The sequence below is a fragment of the Callithrix jacchus genome, chromosome 10 (assembly GCF_049354715.1).
Source record: "Callithrix jacchus isolate 240 chromosome 10, calJac240_pri, whole genome shotgun sequence".
NCBI lineage: Eukaryota > Metazoa > Chordata > Mammalia > Primates > Cebidae > Callithrix > Callithrix jacchus.
In genome coordinates this window covers 12,886,058-12,905,501 of record NC_133511.1, presented here as the reverse complement: position 1 = coordinate 12,905,501, position 19,444 = coordinate 12,886,058, and the positions used below count along the sequence as shown (strand labels likewise).

The window sequence follows — 19,444 nt, the reverse complement described above, 5'->3', positions numbered from 1 at the left end:
AACCTCCATAGGCACAAATCTTAATAACCTTTCTGGTCTAGCTCAGCTGTCGAGCTATTCCTAGAAAAGATATAGAATTCAAAAGCATCATTCATCTGAGACAGATATTATTCTTGTCCTTCACTTAGGTCAAAGATATACACTGGGTCACTTGTGACAAAAATCTACTTTTAAGCTGATGTAGAAAGATCTGCCAGGCAGTAGCCTTGTGGTTTAAGCCCTGAAATGTACATTCAATCCACATAACACACATGAGTGGGGCTGACATCTTAGCTGAGGGTTTAATTCTTATGTTGATAAAGAAAATATCAAGTAAACACCACATCTTTTAATCTAGCTGGTTTTCAGAGTATCAAATAGCATATGTGAGTTTCAAAAATATTTAGCAGTTCCTCAGTTGAGTTTTTGTTAAGTAGAATTTAACTCTGGAGGTAAAAGTTGCCAAAAAAATGCCCAGGTTATTTGGAAGAGCAGTTGGTTCCATTTGATGTAGTTTTGTTTTCTATTAGTGGGCTAGAAATTAGCTCCTCAAATGCAAATCCCAAATTTAGCTCTAGTATTTCACATGATCTCTTTCTGGCTTTATTTGAGTTTACCCTGTCTAGAGATTTCCTTCAGGCAGGCAGAATAGTGAAGATCTTTCATTTTTGACATTCTTATCAATAAGCAATCCATTAGAAATGTTCCGTAAGGCTAAGGCCTCTTTTTGTCACTCTTGAATAGGTGACAAAACTTGGACTAACTGAAACAAAGCCCATGACTACAGGATATATGAGATGAGACTGGAAAAGTACCGTAAGAAGGTTTAAGTTGCATTAAACCAGTCTTTTTTTCCTCCTACTTTTGGCCCACTCAATAATCCAGGGTTGTATTATGTGGGGTCAGTTCAGTTTTTATATATTGTCAACAATAAAGATAGCTTTCTGGTGGCCTATAAATCCATGGACTTTAAAGCTCATGTCCCTTCACTTAAATTTGCCAGGAAGGTTGCTGCAGTGCTCTTAAACTCTCATGAACATATTGAAGAACCAGGATGTAATCATCACTTAGAAACTGCTATATATTTTTGCCTTTAGAACAAAATGATATCCAAATGTGACCAAGAATACAGGCAGACACAATGGCAACCAAGCGTTTGTGCATAAGTGCATATATAGCATGAGTATACAAACAGAAAAAGAATTAATAGGTTCATTCTGATCTTGATTGTTTCTGGGAGATCTTTCCTAGGGTGCTCTTGAGATGATGACAGTGTCACCTGGCACACCAGGAGGTTGGCTTCTCTTTATTCCCTAACAGCTCCGTAACTCTGGGATTGAAAACCACTATTGCCTCCTCCCCAGAACATCTAACTTGAGCATGCCCATACATCACACCCTGCCAGCCTATCCAAGGAATTGTGCCTAATCCATTGCAAGGGGATACTGAGCAGGCCATGTCCTGCAGGCTGGGTGAGGGAGGCCCCAGGATCTGGCTGTGGTCTCTGGTGACCATAACCCATCTCCCAGCTCACCGAAGAGACCTGGCCCAGGAGATTCAATCTGCTTTGAGTCTGCATTCCAAGGCCCTGAAACTCTTGGGCAACGTGATACCTTTTCTTCGCTGCTGATATTCCGGGTAGAAGTCCTCCAGGTGATGGAGGGAATGGGATCTCCGGAGGCTTCACAGGTAAGAGTGACCTGCTCCTCCAATTCCATGGCAGTCTGGTTCTCTACATATGTGATTTTGGGTTTTGCTGAAAAGACAAAACATTTCTCTGAGTTTATCTAACTATTGAGCTTTCTGGGTTTAAATGATGACATGGACCTATCCAATAAAGGTCATCTATCTGCTAAGTACAAGGCCCTCGCCTAGGTGTTTTAGGAGATACAAAACTGACTCTCCAAGGCTTACAACTGATGTAGCCATGTGACAATATAGAAACCATAATAATAAGAAATATCATATAGAGTAAGAGTCTTAGGAGCAAGAAATGCAGGCGGCATGATGCAGGGGAAGAGTGCTCCCTTAGATGGAGCCTTCAAGAGGAGATGGCTTTGGGGCTGGGCCATGAGATTTTCAGCAGGTGGGACTCTAGGGTGGAGATGGAGTCATCTGAAGTGTAGGAAACTCACTGAATGAAAGTAAAGAAGCAAGAACATATGAAGAGAGGGAAGAGAACAGTGCGGCATGAGGCAGAGGAAGGTGAGGCTGGATGGCTGGAATGTAACCCGGTGCCTGGTGGAGGCCCACAGAGAGCATTTAATGAGGGGCACAAAAGCATTTAGATTTCAAGAAGGTTAATCTGGGGACATTTCAGGAAGTGTTAGGCTAGAGAAAACTTTGAGATGGGAAAACCAGTTTGGAAACCCTGGCAATGACCCAGATGTGTAGTAACACTGGATCCTGAACGAGGTCAGGATCCTGTTTGAGGGAAACAGCAAAGAGCAGCTATGAGAAAGATGCTGGAGGAAGGTTCGATAGGAGGCAACTGAATAGAGGGCAAGGAGGGGTGAAAAGAACCAAAAGGAGCAATAAGAAGGAGTCCAAGTGGCTTGGAGTCTTGATGACTGGGAGAATTGGTGTTAGCATTAAGTCAAATGAAGAAATCAGGCAAGGAACTGGGTAGGAGCTCTGGGGTGGGCTCAGGATGGGAAGGAGATGAGTTGAGATGAGTTCATTTTCCAAATGTTTTGGGTAATGCAAGAAAACACAAGCATTCCAAAGCTGAGTTAAATGCTAAAACATTAGAGAAAATTGAATTTTCCCAATTTAAAACAATTATGCTTTGAAATTGCTGAACTTTGTGAGGAAGAGAAAAGATAACACTGCACAAATGTAACTTATTTCACGAATAAAGGAAAAGGCCAGGCTAGGGAAACAAACAAATGAACCAAAAAAGCCCAAGAGAATTAAAGCTAGTTTTTGAAAAGACTATATTTGCTTTAAATTCAAATTCATACAGTAACCCTTAGTGGGCGAATAAAGGATTGCCTATATATCTTCTCCATGTTGAGGTCTTTGGTGCTCTTTTAACAAACATAAAACAATAATAGAACTGTACACTTTCTGTTACAAATGCCTGCTTATACATAAAATCACCCGTATAGTTCAAATATTTGCCTGAAGGTAATGCATACTAACAGCCTGTTTAGCAAATCCTTTTTTGATGGATAGTACATAGGCACATCTCAGTCCAATTTGGCCGAATGTTTGCAGATTTCAGTTGATGGAGTCCCCACGAACGAGGTTAAACCTCATAGGTTTCCCTATTGTGTCTTCCTTGATGAATATGATTTTCAAGAATATTACAACTCGTATTGGAAGGAGTATATGCTAAATGCCACTGAATGGGAAGTTTTAGAGGCCAAAGTAGAATTAAGGTAAAATGAAGTAAGCGTGAAAAACAAAACGGTAAATAAAATAAAGTAAAAGAAAGGTGGCCAGGCCCAGTGGCTCAAGCCTGTAATCCCAGCACTTTGGGAGGCCGAGACGGGAGGATTACGAGATCGAGAGATCGAGACCATCCTGGTCAACATGGTGAAACCCCGTCTCTGCTAAAAATACAAAAAAATCAGCTGGGCATGGTAGTGCGTGCCTGTAATCCAAGCTACTTGGGAGGCTGAGGCAGGAGAATTGCCTGAACCCAGGAGGCGGAGCCTCCTTCTTGTGGTGAGCCGAGATTGTGCCATTGCACTCCAGCCTGGGTAACAAGAGTGAAACTTCGTCTCGGAAAAAAAAAGAAAGGTAAAATAGGAGCTGAATTTCTATTTTGAAAAAGTCACAGAATAAAAAAATTAAAAAAATTCAGCCAAACAACTGAATTCACTGAATGGAACAGTTGTTTTGGGGTCTGGAGACAATCTCAGGAAGGCTGTCTTAGGCCCTTAAAATCTGAGATCTGGTCCAGATGCTTTGGGTAATGCAAGAAAACACAAATGCATTACCCAAAACATCGCTGACCTTCTCCTGACCTGTGGTACTTTGTCATGGCAGCCAAAGGTTAACGGAAGACAGACAAGGGTCAGTTACCATCTATTTATATTTGGCCTTGGTGGCTCCATTTCCCAGATGGCTACAGAAGGTGCACTGTATGACTCCTTAGAAAAAAGGCAAACCACATTCTTATTAAAACATGATTATGGCTAATTTTGTATAGTCTCCAGAGAGTTGTTAGGAGGAAGGCAAGCTTCTCACTGCTAACTAAATCCTCTGTTACTCTAGCAGCAGTGCTTCTGTCAGAACTAACTTAGAAAGGGCAGAATGCCACCTTAGAAGACGACAGTGACAGACATAATTTATTGCCTAAATTGGGACCCTCCTGAGAGTGACATGAGTGGCTCTAAATAACTGCACCAGGACAAAGGCCATTATTGGGCCAAAGGGGACAGATATTGGGTCACCCAACTCCAAAGACTCCCTCCCTCTGCATTCCAGCATCTAGAGGAGTCTCTTCCTACATCCTCTGCCCTCTATTAATTAACCTTGCTTATGAGTTCCTGGCTTTTGGATCCCTGTTCTAGTCTCTATCTGCTTCCATGGGCCTTAGTGCCTCAGACTGTTCCACTGCACCTTTCCCCATCTTCCCTCCTGTGAGTTTTCCAAGAATGCCTGCCATAAAGAGCCAGCCTTGTCTACACCCACTCCAGTCCATGCTCCTACAACCCTAGCCAAAGAAGAGCCTTGAGGCCTGTGCGTCCCTGAACAAAGAGGGTGGACACGATGGTCTGGGGTATGACCAGGTGCACCTTCTTTTGGGCCACTGCTTGTCCTTTGCTGTAACCCTCAGGGGCTGCTGAGTCACAGGGTTCCTGGACACTGGTGAACTTGCCTCAGCCACAGCAGCATGACCTCAAGAGCATTTACATGAGCATCGTAAGAATCAATGGAGACAAAACTTCTTCAGAGGCACACATGGGGACAACAGTAATGCCAAATTTAAAGGATGACAGGATGCACCTACTTAGCAAAAGGAGTATTTAGCTAATAACTACGGCGACGTGTGCTAGAACATGTCTTTTTCTTAGGAAAGAATGATGCCACTTAGGTACAAATGATGTCATAAAATCCCTATAGAGATATGTCCTGTAGATACTGACGGACATCCCTTCTTGAAGCCACAGGTCTTCTGGGCTTTTCTTTACTATCTAAGCTACAGGTAGATAGTTACTACTATCTACTAAGCTACAGGTAGATAGTTACTACTATCTACAGGTTTCCTCCCTCTTCTACCTCATTGCTGTAGACTCTGCTCCCACTTGGGGAACCTGCCCTTTTTCTCCCCCAGAAATGGTCCACAATGACAGGTTGGAAAGGGATGGAGAGGGAACCAAAAGGTGGAAGGAGAAGGAGCTGTAACCAGCTGGTCCCTCCCCAGCTGGTTCCCTAACCAGGTTATCAGTCTCCTTAACCAATGGTGAGGCGAGTAGAGGAGGAGAGAAAGGAGGATGAGAAGGAGAGGTGGATGAAAAAGGGTGGTGGATAGGAGGCACCAGCTTCCTTCAGGGATGCTGTATGAACTCTCCTCAGGCTATGAGAGGGGAGCACTCCCATTCTGAGTAGACTCAGTCTCTACAAGTCTATGATTTCCTGCCCTGTCTCTTCAGGAGCCCCGCCACCTCTTCTCTATGTTCCACTGTGTGTGTGTGTGTGTGTGTGTGTGTGATGCAGAGGCATGTATGTTTCCAAGGTGGAGGGTGGGAAGACAAATCTTGCCTTAACAGTTTCCCCACCCTACTCTCCCTGCCTCGTTACTCCTCCCGTCAATCTGACCCACTCTTTTCCCTGTACCACGGTCCCACATGGCCCTGCACTCACTACCCACCCTCTCCTGGGGCAGCCATTACTACCAGAGAGATCTGGAGGAGAAGCTGAGATCTGTTTGTGCCCAGCCAAGTAGAGGCCGAGTTGTTTTTACAAAGAAACCATAATCTACCTGGTGGTGCGGGCAGAGTGCACTAATTCTAGTACTGCCAGACACTTCCTGTGTAATTCAGATACAATATATGTTCTGTTGGGTTTCGTGGGGTTAACAATCACCATTGTTAGATTAGAGAAGGGACTTAGGAGCCACCTGCCTCAGTGTGAATCCAGAGGTACCTCATCCCCCTGTGATCAGGTTCCTCATATGTAAAATGGGGATAATAATAAAATCTACATTATAGGGTGTGATGAGGATTGAAAGAGTTAACTTACTGAGAGCACTTCACAGAGCGCTTGGCACATTATAGGTGTTCTGTTTGTGTTTGGTATTATTATTATTATTACTTTATGGAGTTAATGTCTGAAATAATTTCCTAAAGACAGGTGATGACAGTGTTTCCAGGCTTACCTCCCTGCCACATATGTATGTATGCTTCATCGCATAGAACTAATGGTAGTCCCTTCATTTATTCAATCTGTGTCTACTGTATTCGGGCTACTGTTCCAGGTGCTGGGGATGTATCTGTGAGTAAAACAGACACAGCCCCTGTCCACAAGAAGCTTCCATTCAACACAGCCTGTGCTTTTCCTGCCTCTGTGCCTGTGTCCCGGCTGCCTGAAATTCTCATTCACTCTTTCAGCTGGGCAATTCCTACCTATGATATAGTACATTTTAATGGCTTCTCTAACTTATATCACACAGGACCAGAGATCTTCTTTCCTGTAAAACACTGTGCATATTCCTGCTGTGAAATCACAATAACGCATTGTTATTTCAAATTCCAGCACTGATTATCTACATTAGCCTGTGGACCTACTGATGAGAACAGAGTCCATGTTGTTCATCTCGTAAACTTGGCAAAGACTGAGTCCACAGCAGTCAGTCAAATGTTGCTGACTCACACTGACTGTTATACTTCTGATTATTACATTGATTGTTATAACTTCTATGCTTATTTATTTATCTCCCTCTTTGTGCTTTCCAGAGTCGAGGGATTATATCCTACTCATCTCTGCAGCCCCTCTGTCCAGCAACAATGGTGATCAATACACATTTATTAAAGGAAGGGATTAATTAACAAATGGATCTATCTTTTTCTATAATACAGAAAAACTTACCAAAACCTTAGTGATTGGGGAAGATCAGCCTGAATTCAAGAAAAGACTCTCAAGAATATTTTTCATAAGGTTTAGCTTTTACTCTCAAGTACATACAGTTAACTCAAACCAAACTGACAGCCTGTTTTTAAACCCAGCTGTTTGCTACTGAATAAACAGCAGGCCATTTGCTTATAAAGTCTTGGTTTTCAAAGGTCTGTGTTTACAAACAGTTCTCCTGATCGGGCTGAAGAAGCAGGTCCCAACCCTGATTCCCAGGTGCACATTTTAATGACCTGGGGGCTCCAGGCACCAGAGCTGCCCCTCAGACTGGCACCTCCCCAGCAGCACTGTCTACAATAGACCAGCTTATCTGCGTTTTCTAAACAGACGTGCAGAGAGAGTTGAGAGTTGAGGTAAACATTTCTCTGCCACCAGTTCTTTCAAGATCAGGTCAAAATGCCTTTCAGTTCCAAAATGAATGGAATTTTCCTGAGTTTACGCAGACAAAGTCAGCAGGGATGTGGGGCTCTCCTATGCCACTGTTTCACACAGCCCAGGCAAAGGGGCAAACAAGGCAAAGCAGTCAGCCCGTCGGTCACTAAAGTTACCAGGGGCCTATGACAAGTCTAGCACTGTTTGGAGTGGCAGGAATAATGCCGTGTATGACAGCCAGGGTTCTGCTATCTTGACGTTTACACACTAGTAGGGGTAGGAGACAGACAATCCCCAAAACAAATATGCAAACAACATTCCATCTGTTCAGGTACTGTTAAGTACAGCAAAGAAGATACGGTGAGAGTCACGAGAGAGAGAAAGATGAGTGGAGGTGGGTGGGAGTAGTCACAGTGCAGGGGGAGCTGAATTAGCCAGGGCAGTGAAGGAAGGAGCCACTGAGAAGGTGAGAGTTAAGATTGGAATGGTGGATCAGAAGAAGGCAGCTTAGAGTGGATTGGAGGGAAAGGTATTCCAAGCAGAAGAAACACCAAGGGCAATTTCCCTAAGATGGGGAACAAGCTTGATATGTCTGAGGGGTACAAAGAAGGCCTGTGTGGTTGGAGAACTTTGCATGCACAGCAAAGTGAAAGAGAGATGAGGCTGGAGAAGAAGGCAGGAGTTAGTTCATGTCTGTCTTGTAGGCCACGGCGGGGAGCCTGGCTTTTATTCTGGTTGCCATAGGAAGCTACTGGAGGCTTTCAAACAGATGAGTGGCACTTACGTCATTCTGGCTCCTGTGAGCAGAAGGGAATGAAGTGGATCAACAGGGAGAGGCAGTGAGGCCAGCTATGAGACTGTCTCCCTGCCCCGGGAAGGATGGTGGTGGCTTGGACTAGGCGGTTATGTGATAGAACTGGCAAGAAAGGGTTGCGTTGGGTTATGTTCTGAGGGAGAGAGGCCAGGGTCTTACTGATAGACTGAATGTGCAGAGGAAGAGGAATCGTGGCAGAGCCGTGACCTGGGCCCCTTACCGAAGACTTTGAGGTGAATGGTTGCATCCTGCTCGCCGGCCTTGTTCTCGGCAATGCAGACGTATTCGGCCTCATCGTTCTTATCCACCTTTCTGATGGTCAGCTGGGAACTATCATCACTGAAGATGTACTTCTCGTTGTCTTCCTCCTGCTCTATCTGTTCCCCATCCCTACAGTGTGTAGAAATGCAAAGTAACATGATTTTGACCACAGGGGTAAGATGTCTATTTTTATTAGGTTCCATAAAATGCAGACTGAGCCAATGGGAAAGACTCAGTCTTCACAAAAAGTTAAGGCACCAAGTTGAACTTCCACATACACCTTTATTCCTCTATTCCATCCTCTGACTCTCCAAGGGCTGTAACTTTACCCACAAAGGTTTCAAAGTGGGCTCCCAAGACCACACCCTCCAGCTCTGACTCTGGCCCCACGAGGCTGAAAATGAAGGAATAATCAATGCACAAGCAAGAGAATCTTATAGAAAAGAGTCCATCCTTCACCTGGAGTTGATAGTCCTAAGAAGCCCACATCCATTCCACTGAGATGCTAACATGGAGCAGACTTTACGATGCCCCATCCTCCTCTAGTCCATGATAAAAGGAACATGCCAGTTTCTTACTTTGTCCAGCTCATGGTGGGCTCCGGGAAGCCTTCAGCATCGCACACGAGGGTGACGGACTGGCCCAGGTTGGCAGTGGCATTCACAATGTTCTGCCTGGCCTGGATGGTGGGTGGCACTGAAGGAAAAAAAAGGTGTCACAGGGTGGTTGTGAAAATTTGGAAAAACCCCATGGCCTGGAGAAGAGACATTGCTCCAGGTCGGGAGTTCTCAGCCTGCGGGACAATATCCTGTGCACCTGCAGAGTCAGTGTCAGGAATCGAAATTCATGTGTGTGCTAAATAACTTCTGCAGACTGAAGAGACAGTTCTCCCAAACATGCATTTTTGTTTTTCATTCATTGAGAAGCTATGATAATACATTTGACTCATGTTAAAATGGTATTCAGTTTATAGTCGCTATTTTTCATTATTTTCTCAGTCAGTGCATATGAAACTTAGTAACTACCAGGGTCAGTGGAACTTGATGGTAAAAAGGGGCTGTTCATACTGGAAAAAGTTGGACATTACTGCTCCCAGGGGTTAAATGGTTAATACCAATTTGAATGTATCAGCTACAGTAAGAGTGCCATTTCCCTGGGACAGTGATAAACAACCTCGTATACAAACTGTTTTTTACCAAAGGAATGAGAGGGGGAGAGTTTGGCAAAAAATATGTGTCAACAGTCAAAACAATTCAAACCAGATTTACTTATTTTTTTAAGTACTGACGTTATAATTTCCCGTAAACATCTTGTAAATGGAAGATCGATTCCATGGGTGTGTTTATTTGACACTGCAAATAAAGATTAATAAGCCTATATGGACCATGATTGTGACTCTTCTGAGGCCTGAGTTGACTGTAATATTTTCTTTGAACATTTAAGCAGGGGACTAACTTCACAATTACGGTAATATCAGGAAAAATGAGCATTAATCGGTAAGCAGGGGGAAGGTTTTCAGTGCTGCAGAACGGTGAAGGACATTCGATTGCTGCACTAAAATCCCCGATAGTTGAAGGAAGATCCAACAGGCAAGTGTATTTTAAAAAAAGAATAACAACAAAGAAATCTAGATGTTATGGTGGGAAGGGAATTTAGCTGAGGGGGATGATTGAGGCAAGGCAGGATTTATTTTACAGACCAAAGAGAAAGTTAAAGAGAATGCTTTTGGAGAATCAAGGTTGCAGCGATGCCTAGAACGGGAAGAACGGGATCTCCTCACCATTCACAATGACCTGAATGTCCTTGAAGTTGATCTCCCCCCGTGCCAGGATTCGGCCCTCACAGCGATAAGTGCCCTCATCTGTTTTCTTGATGCCCCGGATCTGCAGGTAGTTGTTGGACAGGACTATGAATCGGACTAGAAGAGATAAGAGGCAAGTTCATCCAAGAATCAGTCAGAGAGCTCCAGTATCTGCAGGCAGGTGGCTGAGTCTCTTTTTCCTAACTTCAGTCTTAGAGGGTGGGGTTTCAAGCTGAAATAAGAAAATGTGTCCCTGGTTTTGAAATATAGCCAAGAGTAAATGTCTATTGGAAATGTGTCTTCCGTACTGGAGAGAAAATCAAGTACCTAAATATACCAATGTCAGACATGCTTCCATTCAGGACCCAGAAACTGCATGAGGGTTTGGGCATACATGAATCTGAGTTTGTACTGGAATGCCTCAGGGGCCGGTATGGCTGATATTGGTGGTCTAGGGAAAAGGCAGCTGCCAGAAAATTCAGGTCTCACCATCTTTTTTCAGGATGACGTCTCGGCCTTTGTGTTTCCAGATGATGGTTGGCGGGAGGGAGCTGACCACATCACAGACGATCACAGCATCTTCCCCCTCCCGGAACTCCTGCGGGGTTGGCGCATTCTTGAACATGAGCTTCTCTGGAAAGTGAGCAGAAGAGTGAGAGAAAACAGCTGGTTCTCCCACGAAGACTCCCTTTCCCTAGAGCCATGCTGCCTGGACTTGAGACCTGGGCAAGTCTCGATCCTGATGTACAGTTGTATAAGAAGGGTGCCCTCATAGACGTCAGGTGGAACAGCTGGCCCAAGCACTAGTTGCCAGGCATTGGCAACCAATATCTGCTGAATGAGTGCTACATTTATCACATTTTGTGCAGAAAAGGGTCTACAGAATGAAAGGAATATCTTAACCAAGGGTTCCTTGCCATGCGGGATGATGCCAGTGAAGCACAGGTTATAGGCAGAATGAACTGGTGGAACACCCATTCTACAATGAATAGTAAGAGTCCTCAGTCCTTTTTTTGTCTTTCACTCGAACTGCCCCAACTCCCAGCCCCACCCCAACTTTCCTACATCAGAGAGAATGCTGACAAAAAAAAAGGAAAAAAAAGCACATTTAATGGCAATAAATACTGTGCAATCAATACTGTTCCATTAGCTGTCACCCACCATTACTCCAACCACTGGGATGGGTGCATGATATTAATAACAAGGTAACGAGATGTTACCTCCAGATGGGGTTTCAGAAGCAATGGGAACTGCCTGCTTTTAGTGGCAGAGAGTGTTCAGATAACGACCCCCCACCCCGCTGAGCCTTCGTCTCCATTACCAGCAGGGGAGAGGGAAATAAGAAGGAAGGGCCCAAATTGCAGAATATTCAGCCAACATTTGGAGAAGGGATTAAGGAACCTGTAACAGCCCTCTGGGAACTGTGTAATTCAAATTTTGAGAATGAATGCCTGTTGGGGAGTAGCTGTGACTAGTGTGAACCAGGGTTGTGAGTTCTGGGTTGGCTAAGGTCAGAAAAGACTTAGGGAGAGAGAATAGGACTTGTCAGGCCCTCAGCTGTTCCCTCTATCATCATTTCCACCTTTCTGCTACCCATGTGTCTCCTAGGTAAGGAGAGGCCAGAGAATGCAGAAGGAGAAGGAGGATCTTACGGAAGATCTTCACGTTGACGGTGGCCTCTGACTCACTGCCCTCCTCGTCTGTGACCACACACTTGTAAATGCCGGCGTCGTCAATGTTGGCGTTATAGATGGTGAGGGTGGAGGAGGAATCATCATTCCACACCACTGAGATCCGCTGCTGGTTTGGGGTGAGCTTTTCTCCATTGGGGGAGAACCAGGAGATGTCTTTATCTTTGGCATCTCCTGCCACTAAAGAGGAAGAGATTATTTTTAAGCTACTGAAGTTGAAAAGACTCAGTGCCCTCCAGAGCGAGAGTGGCTAATCAGGAAGAGTTACTGAACAATGGATCAGTCGAGGCTTGAACATCGGAGGGGTGAGTATGGCTGCTAGAATGATGCACAGCCCTTCTTTGGCTTCTGCATTTAACTATTATATACTTAACACCTCTTACAATATTTGGAAAGAACCCAACGACCACTTGCGTGAGTTGTTATCATGGTCCTATCCTTAATGATGGAAGAGAAGAGAAATTTGTTGAGGACATGCTACGTGCTGGGCAGTAAGCTAGGAACACACATTCCTCACAGAACGGGTAACCAAGGGAATTAGTGTATCTAGGATCTGGGCTTCAGAGCTTAACCGGTCTGAGGCTACTGATCAGCTTGTTTTTGAAGACTTGGATGATGGTCTCTTAGCTGAAGATGAGAAGTGCTGGCTAGTATAGGAGTGGGGATTCCAACTACTTTTTATTTTTTTCCCAACCACAATTATTCTAGCATCTGCCTGCAGAAACTGGCATGACTGTCATTTTGGTACCCCCTGCTCAGACAGATTCATTTCCTTGCACGCTACACAGAAGGTGGCCAGGACCACCCATACTTCCCTTCCCCAGGACCTATGAGGAGGAACAAACTGTGGTGGCCGAGCTGCCCCCCGGCACTGAGCTGGAACAGGGCTCTGACACTGGAACTGCGCTGGACACTGAGCTGGAAGGGCTCTCAGATCCAGCAGACATGGTGGCGCCCTGCTTGTTTGCATGGGGCCCTGCCCCTTCTCAAGGCACCCTTCTCAGCCCATACCACCCAGCCCTGCACAGATGCTTAGTATGGAAATGAAGCAGTCTTCCTTTCAGCACCCATCATGTTTTCAATAAATATCGCTATTTGCAAGATGTGCTGTGGGTTCCACGGCTGCGTCTCCAGATCATTGAAATTGCTGTAATGAAGGCAAAGCTGGAGTGAACGCATCCGACGGCTACAAGCCACCTCGTCCGCACAAATCATGACAGCATCTAGAGGCTCCTCCCTGCCAAAAGCTGCTTGCTAAATGTCACTGTTTACACCTAGCTCAGCTCTTTCCTGGTTCTTCCATGTTCTGAATCCCAGTCATGTCATATACAGAGAATCTGAGGATTAATTTGAAGGCTTTTCCTCCCCAGGACATTTTCTGGTAATTAGCTGGGTTGTGGAAATGGGGCATGTTTTCTAAATGTAAAACAAGGTCACCAGGTCTGGCGTATCTCAGAGCTCCGGTGGGGACCATGGCACAGAATATCGATATTCACAATAGACTGGTAAACCAGGATGTATGTCCTCACAACTGAGCCATACCAGTTTTCTGTTTACTTACAGGGAAGTTTCAGACTTAGATTTTCAAGCTCTGGGAAATTCTAAGAAATAGCCTTGAATAGATCCACCAAAGTATTTCTGAGCCAGCACTATTCTCCATTGTCATTTACAGAACTCTGAATGTATACAGAACAGGAGATGTGGGACGGTTCACTATTCTGAAAGTTGTGCTGATTTTCCTAAGAAAACTCCTACACTTCCTCCATAGTCAAGCTGCAGACCAGATGACACGTTTGCTATGTTGAGGCAGCCTTTTGCAAAAGGAAGGAAGAGGCCCTGGCTCTTGAATGGCCACACTGTTGACCTTGCAATAGAGCAATGCTAAGAATTCTAGCTGTGGTGAGACCAGCCAGCTCACACGGCCTGGGGGCTCCTGCTCTACCTGGTGAATTTCTGAAGCAAGCTCTAAAATGCAGCTGTGCATGGGGTACTTGCCTTGGCATAAGAAGAATTTGGACTCTCCAACGCTGATCTCCCCCTGGCTGGGAACAATATCCACCTGCAGAGAAACTGAAAAACAAACAAACAAAAAAAACAGCCCAGTTCAAACATACATTCAAATTTTCAAGAATAAAACCCAGAACTTCCATTCAAAAACAGGCTTCCCAACTGACTGTAAGAAAGAGCGAAGGCAGGAGGTTGTGTGGGGTTTCGGAACTTGTGCCACTGACAGCCAGGGCCATGCTGCAGCCAGGTAGGGACGTGGCCCAGACCGTCCTCCTATAGAATAGCTGTTTCCCATTAGAGAGTGCAGGGTGCCCCAGGAGATTCTGGGTGATTGCTGCCCTAAATATTTCTAACCCCTTGAGGAGGCTTATGATTCTGCTCCAAGAGAGCAACATCCTGGGATTCAGAGAAATGGTGATCCAACCATCATCCTTCTAGATGTCATCTGAAGTGTCTCCACAGCTGTGTCAAGTGCAGGAAGTGCTGCCGCTCCACAGTCAAGCTCAGGGGCCTCCTGCTGGTTCCCCACGCTGTCTGGACCCAATCATTAGCAAGGCTCACACTGACTTTGAAGCGGGGATGGTAAGAGTAAACTCTCACCTTCCCTTATGACTATAGGACCAACACGTCTCTTTCCATAACAGGAGACAACATCACATATCACCACCCCAATTAGTCAGACACTCTTCAGAAATTCTGTAGCCTGTGCCCTGTAAAATTCCCTTGGCTACTTTCCCTGAATTTTTATTTGAATATCCATATACTCAGTCATTTCACTGCACTGAGAAGACAAAATACACTATACCCCATCTTACAGATGCCTGTGTTCGTCTGCTCCTCATTTATAAGCTGGGAGCAGATAACCATTCCCCATGAAAATAGAGTTTTAGGGTGGAAAAATGCTTTCTTCCTTTGAATTCAACTTCTTTCTGCCCCTCGTCCTCTTAAGTAAGGTAAATCCTAAATCTAAAGGCAAACAGATATTTGGTTCAGTGCATGGGGCTTCTTCAGGCCTATAGGAGGGAGGGGCCTGAACAAAACCAGCGAGGGGAATGGAGATTCAGTGAGCGCTTCCTTCCAACAGCCATTTTCTTTTCACAGTAGAATGGAGGTAATGCTCGTTGCCATGGTGACGGCTCACAGGCAGAGCTGCTGCAGGTCCTGGTCTACGCTTATTTGATGGAGAGACTACAGTTGTGCTCAGCAGACTGCAGGGATTAGAGGGCCTGCTTGGGGCTGGGAAAGGGGTGTGGCCTTCCTAACCATCCCAGCAACAGACAAGGCAGGTCATGGAGAAACCCAGTAGAGGCTTTAGAGAGAAAGAGGTGATGTGGTGGAGACAGGGATGGAAAAAGGAAGTAGGGGATAAGGGAAGGAACAGGGCCCTGGGCAGAGTCAGGGGGAGGATGCCGAGCTGTCCTCTGTGAAACTAAGAGGGGAAAATCCAGACTTCCAAAAACTGGTTTGGATAGAATATAGTGATCTAGGGCAGCTAGTCTCTCCCCAGCTCAGACCACTGCTGCCAGCTCACTGAGGCTCAGGACTGAATTCTTGCCTGAGAGCAATGTAAGGTCTTCCCCTACCTCTCCTGCATTTGGCCACAGCATGCAGAGCTGCACTGGAATACTATGCTGGTGGGGTCACTGCGAGCAGATGCAAGTGATTAGCTTTCTCCGTTCATTCTCCTCGGGAGGGAGTTCAGCTGCCACTCGATTCTACCCTGTGAGAACCGGAAGGGGTCTCTGACATCACCATGGCCTGCCTCCTCATTTTCTAGGAAAGGAAAAGGTGACGTGACTTCCCTATGGCCACTTCTAGTTAGGGCTAGCATGGCCTCGGAGCCCAGGCCTCTTGGCGCCCAGGTAGGTGTTCTTTCCACGATGCAATGCCGCCTCTGCACAGAGGGCAAAACATTTCCATTCACTAGAACACAACGTCTGGGGACCCCAGGTAACAATCTTTGGACTCACTATCCCTTAACGGAACACAGAGAGCCCACGAATTGAAAAGGGCCCATAGTATCTAGGGGAGCACGGAGCCTTACAAAGAGAGTTGCAGGCCAGTGCTATCCATGCTATGGCCAGCCAGGACCTTCCCTATGACTTCCTGTGGCTCTCATTCCCCGACAGTAACAGGCTTACAAAGCCCAGAAGCTGTGTCTGTGCCATGGTCACCTAAGTCCTGATCTTCTCTGGAGTTCACTGGCGCATTCCTTAAAGAACGAGAAGCTGAGTCCCCCCAGGGAAGTTTGCTGGACCATATGCTGAGTATTAGCAGCCAGCTTCAACATATGGATCCTGTTACCCTCGGTCAGCCCTTACTGCTTTGAGAAGGATATTCTTATCCCAAGTGAAAAAACAGCCTTCATTTGTTCAGCTCTTTTCAAACAGAACACGACACTCAAGGGGCAGGAGAACACAGCAAGGCTGAGGAGTTTTCATAGCCAAATGTGGCCAGGATCTATCTCTAGGCCATGGAGAGGAAAGGGAAACAAGACTTTGAAAGGAATTCCCAGCTTAACGGGATCCCATGCACACGTTTATCATCACAGAAGTTTTTAAGGAAAGAGATATCCATTTAGATGCCTGGCCTTTTGCACACATGGAAAAGATAGTGATTCTTCCCTCAAAACACCAGAGACAAAGCTGGCACAGAGGAACCTCAGGCTCTCTGGAAATCAATGCTTGGATGTTTTCCACTGCAGCACAATGGCTGATTATTCTTCCCCAAACACTAAGCCTTGAAATACTAGGTTTAATGATAGTAAGTGGAAATCCTGCTTTGATCTCAAAACTCATTCCCTCCATTGCTGGCTGCCCAGTCCTTTCCTACTCTGTCACTACTTTCGTTGTCCCCATAAAAATTCCTACCTCAACTTCCACCTTTTTTTTTTTCAGTTGCATATGTAAGTGAAATGTCATCACTGGGCATAAATCATACTTTAAAAGGCACTTATATAAACATTTCTCACAGACAAAGTATCTCATCTCTTCTGTAAACACTTGCTGCATAAATATTGCGTTGTCTTAGCTGCATTCAAAGACACGTGCTTATAAATCTAGGTGTTGGACTGGGCCGGACACAGGGGCAGGGCCAAGAGGTGCTTCCATCAGTGTCTTCTGCGCCTCCAAGAAGCACTTATCCCCCAAGGCCTCTTTTGTAGACAGTTCACACTTACCAGTTTACAAAACACACTTCATTATTTCATCAAACAGTTCTGAGTGATAAAAAGGCTAATATTATTGTCTCCATTTTATGAAAGAGGAAATTGGGGCTTGGAGAAATAAAATAACTTGCTCAGGGTCCCTTAGCTAATGAGCACTAAACCAAGATTAAAAATCATCTAATTCTAAGGCTTGAGCTCCTCTCCTAACCCCCTCAACTACTATATCCTTCTTTCTGTCTTCAGGTGGGTGTATTATAACCTATTAAGTTGCCATCTACTCTCTTTCCAAATCATGGGCTAGAAAGAGCAGTCTTTGTACAAAGATCTAATATCAAGTTGCTACCATCATTTCTCCCCTGGTTAACTAGAACTGGCCTCTTTGCTTATAGATGATCATAGCATTATAACCTCTATTTTACAGATAGGTAAGGGATGCTCAGAGCCATAAGTGATGGTAATGATAGGGGAAAGATTCAAGCCTGGGTTGGAGTCCGAAACTCAGCCATTTCTCCCATGCTATTCTATCCCTCGTTCACAGATAGAAAAAAGGTTCTGTCTTTTGAGAACTGAACTATCCTCCTCTCTCCATCTCACTTAAGTAAAATAACCCCCTGGGGAACTTATATTTCAAAATGTGTTTTCTGTGTAAAAACACATTTTTTTTAAGTTGATGCTGTGTTCTGAAAGGAATGCTGATGCTGTTAGCAAATGGCTTCAGGTGTAGATAGAAGATTTGGAACCCTCAACTCCCCAGCAGAAGTAGGCTATAAAGTCTTAGCTGCTGAAGAAAAGTGAATTAAAATTCCAGTTCCTAAAAGATGCCCAGATACTTATCAGAAGAGGTGGGCAAAGTAACAGAGAAGCATTTGTTCTGGTTTGAAAAGGAGTTCACTTGAATCAGCAACTTCCGGTGGCAATTTTATTTCATCCGTTTTCTTTTCAGATTCTAATGCACTTGAGGACGTAGGAAGGTGACAGCAGAAAGGGAACCAAGGTCTCTCCCGCGGATAATTGAAAATACTTTCCTGCTAAGATGTTATAAAGACACTGGAGGCTGAGGAAGACATTGCAGATGTTCAGGGTCCAGGGCCAATGTAGACACACCTGAGTAACTTGCCCTGATCACCAATTTAAGGGACAGGTGAACCACGGAGGATAAATCTGTTCAGTGACTATGCATAAGATAAGGGAGTTTTCTATAATCTATTTAATAATGACTACGGACTTTAAAAAGACATTAAATTATAGCTATATGTTTGTCTTGCTGGTTATCATTCTAAAAATGAGGCTTACGTATTGCTATACATAACCACTGTAATGGAGAACTGTTTTTCTATTTTTCAAGGTATAACTGAATGCTAAGGTCTCTTTCATTTGGCTATATCTCTGGGAAATTCAGATGTTCAGACCAGGAGCATAGGAATGGAGGCACCACCACTTGCCTGGGATGTTGATATAGTCTGGCTCTGCGTCGCCACCCAAATCTCATCTTGAATTATAATTCCCATAACCCCACGTGTCAAGGGTGGGACCCGGTGGGAGGTGACTGGATCATGGGGGCAGTTTCCCTGATGCTGTTCTCATGATAGTGAGTTCTCACGGGATCCCATGGTTCTATAAGGGGCTCTTCCCCCTTTGCTCATTCACTCTGCTCTCCTGCCACCATGTAAAGAAGGTCTGTGCTCCTTCCCCTTCCGCCACGATTGTAAGAATCCCAAGGCCTCCCCAGCCATGTGGAACTGTGAGTCAATTAAACCTCTTCCCTTTATAAATTACCCAGTCTCAGGCATTTCTTTACAGCAGTGCGACAATGGACCAATACAGACGGCTTGCTCTCGTTATAAAAAAACTACTGGAGGGAGACTCAAGGTTCTCTTCACCACTAAACCTGCCAAACTCAGTGAAAGTGAGATGGAAATTAATGTGGTCATGCTGCAGAGTGGCTAAGGCCAAGGACACCAGGCCAGACTACCTGAGTTTGAATCTCAGCTCTGCCACCTATTAGCTGTGATCTTGGCCAAGTTATTTAACCTCTCAGTGTCTCATCTGTAAAACGGAAAAACAGAACCATCCTCATGAGGCTGTGAAAAGATGAAATGAACCAGCGGATGTAAAGCAGACAATAAGCATTTAATGCCTGTTGTGTATTATTATTCTTAACCTCCAGTTACAACTCTTCCCAAAGAAACTATTTTGGTTACTACTTCTGAGGGGAGCAATGTTTTCCCTTTATGATTTATGATAAAGCAACCTTCCAGAATAATTCAATT

General features: G+C 44.9%; 1 protein-coding gene across 50 annotated transcripts in view; it reads right to left on the bottom strand.

Moving 5' to 3' along the window:
• Nucleotides 1-19,444, bottom strand: part of NCAM1 (neural cell adhesion molecule 1) — a 315,714-nt gene that overhangs the window by 56,924 nt on the left and 239,346 nt on the right. For all 50 annotated transcript variants that reach the window (XM_054241571.2, XM_054241563.2, XM_054241575.2 and 47 more), the window contains 7 exons: nt 13,997-14,071; nt 11,963-12,181; nt 10,800-10,943; nt 10,290-10,427; nt 9,088-9,205; nt 8,469-8,638; nt 1,593-1,735 (listed from right to left, as the gene is read on the bottom strand). In XM_054241571.2, coding sequence (XP_054097546.2) covers nt 1,593-1,735; nt 8,469-8,638; nt 9,088-9,205; nt 10,290-10,427; nt 10,800-10,943; nt 11,963-12,181; nt 13,997-14,071 — 1,007 coding nt within the window. The remainder of the gene's footprint in view (nt 1-1,592; nt 1,736-8,468; nt 8,639-9,087; nt 9,206-10,289; nt 10,428-10,799; nt 10,944-11,962; nt 12,182-13,996; nt 14,072-19,444) is intronic.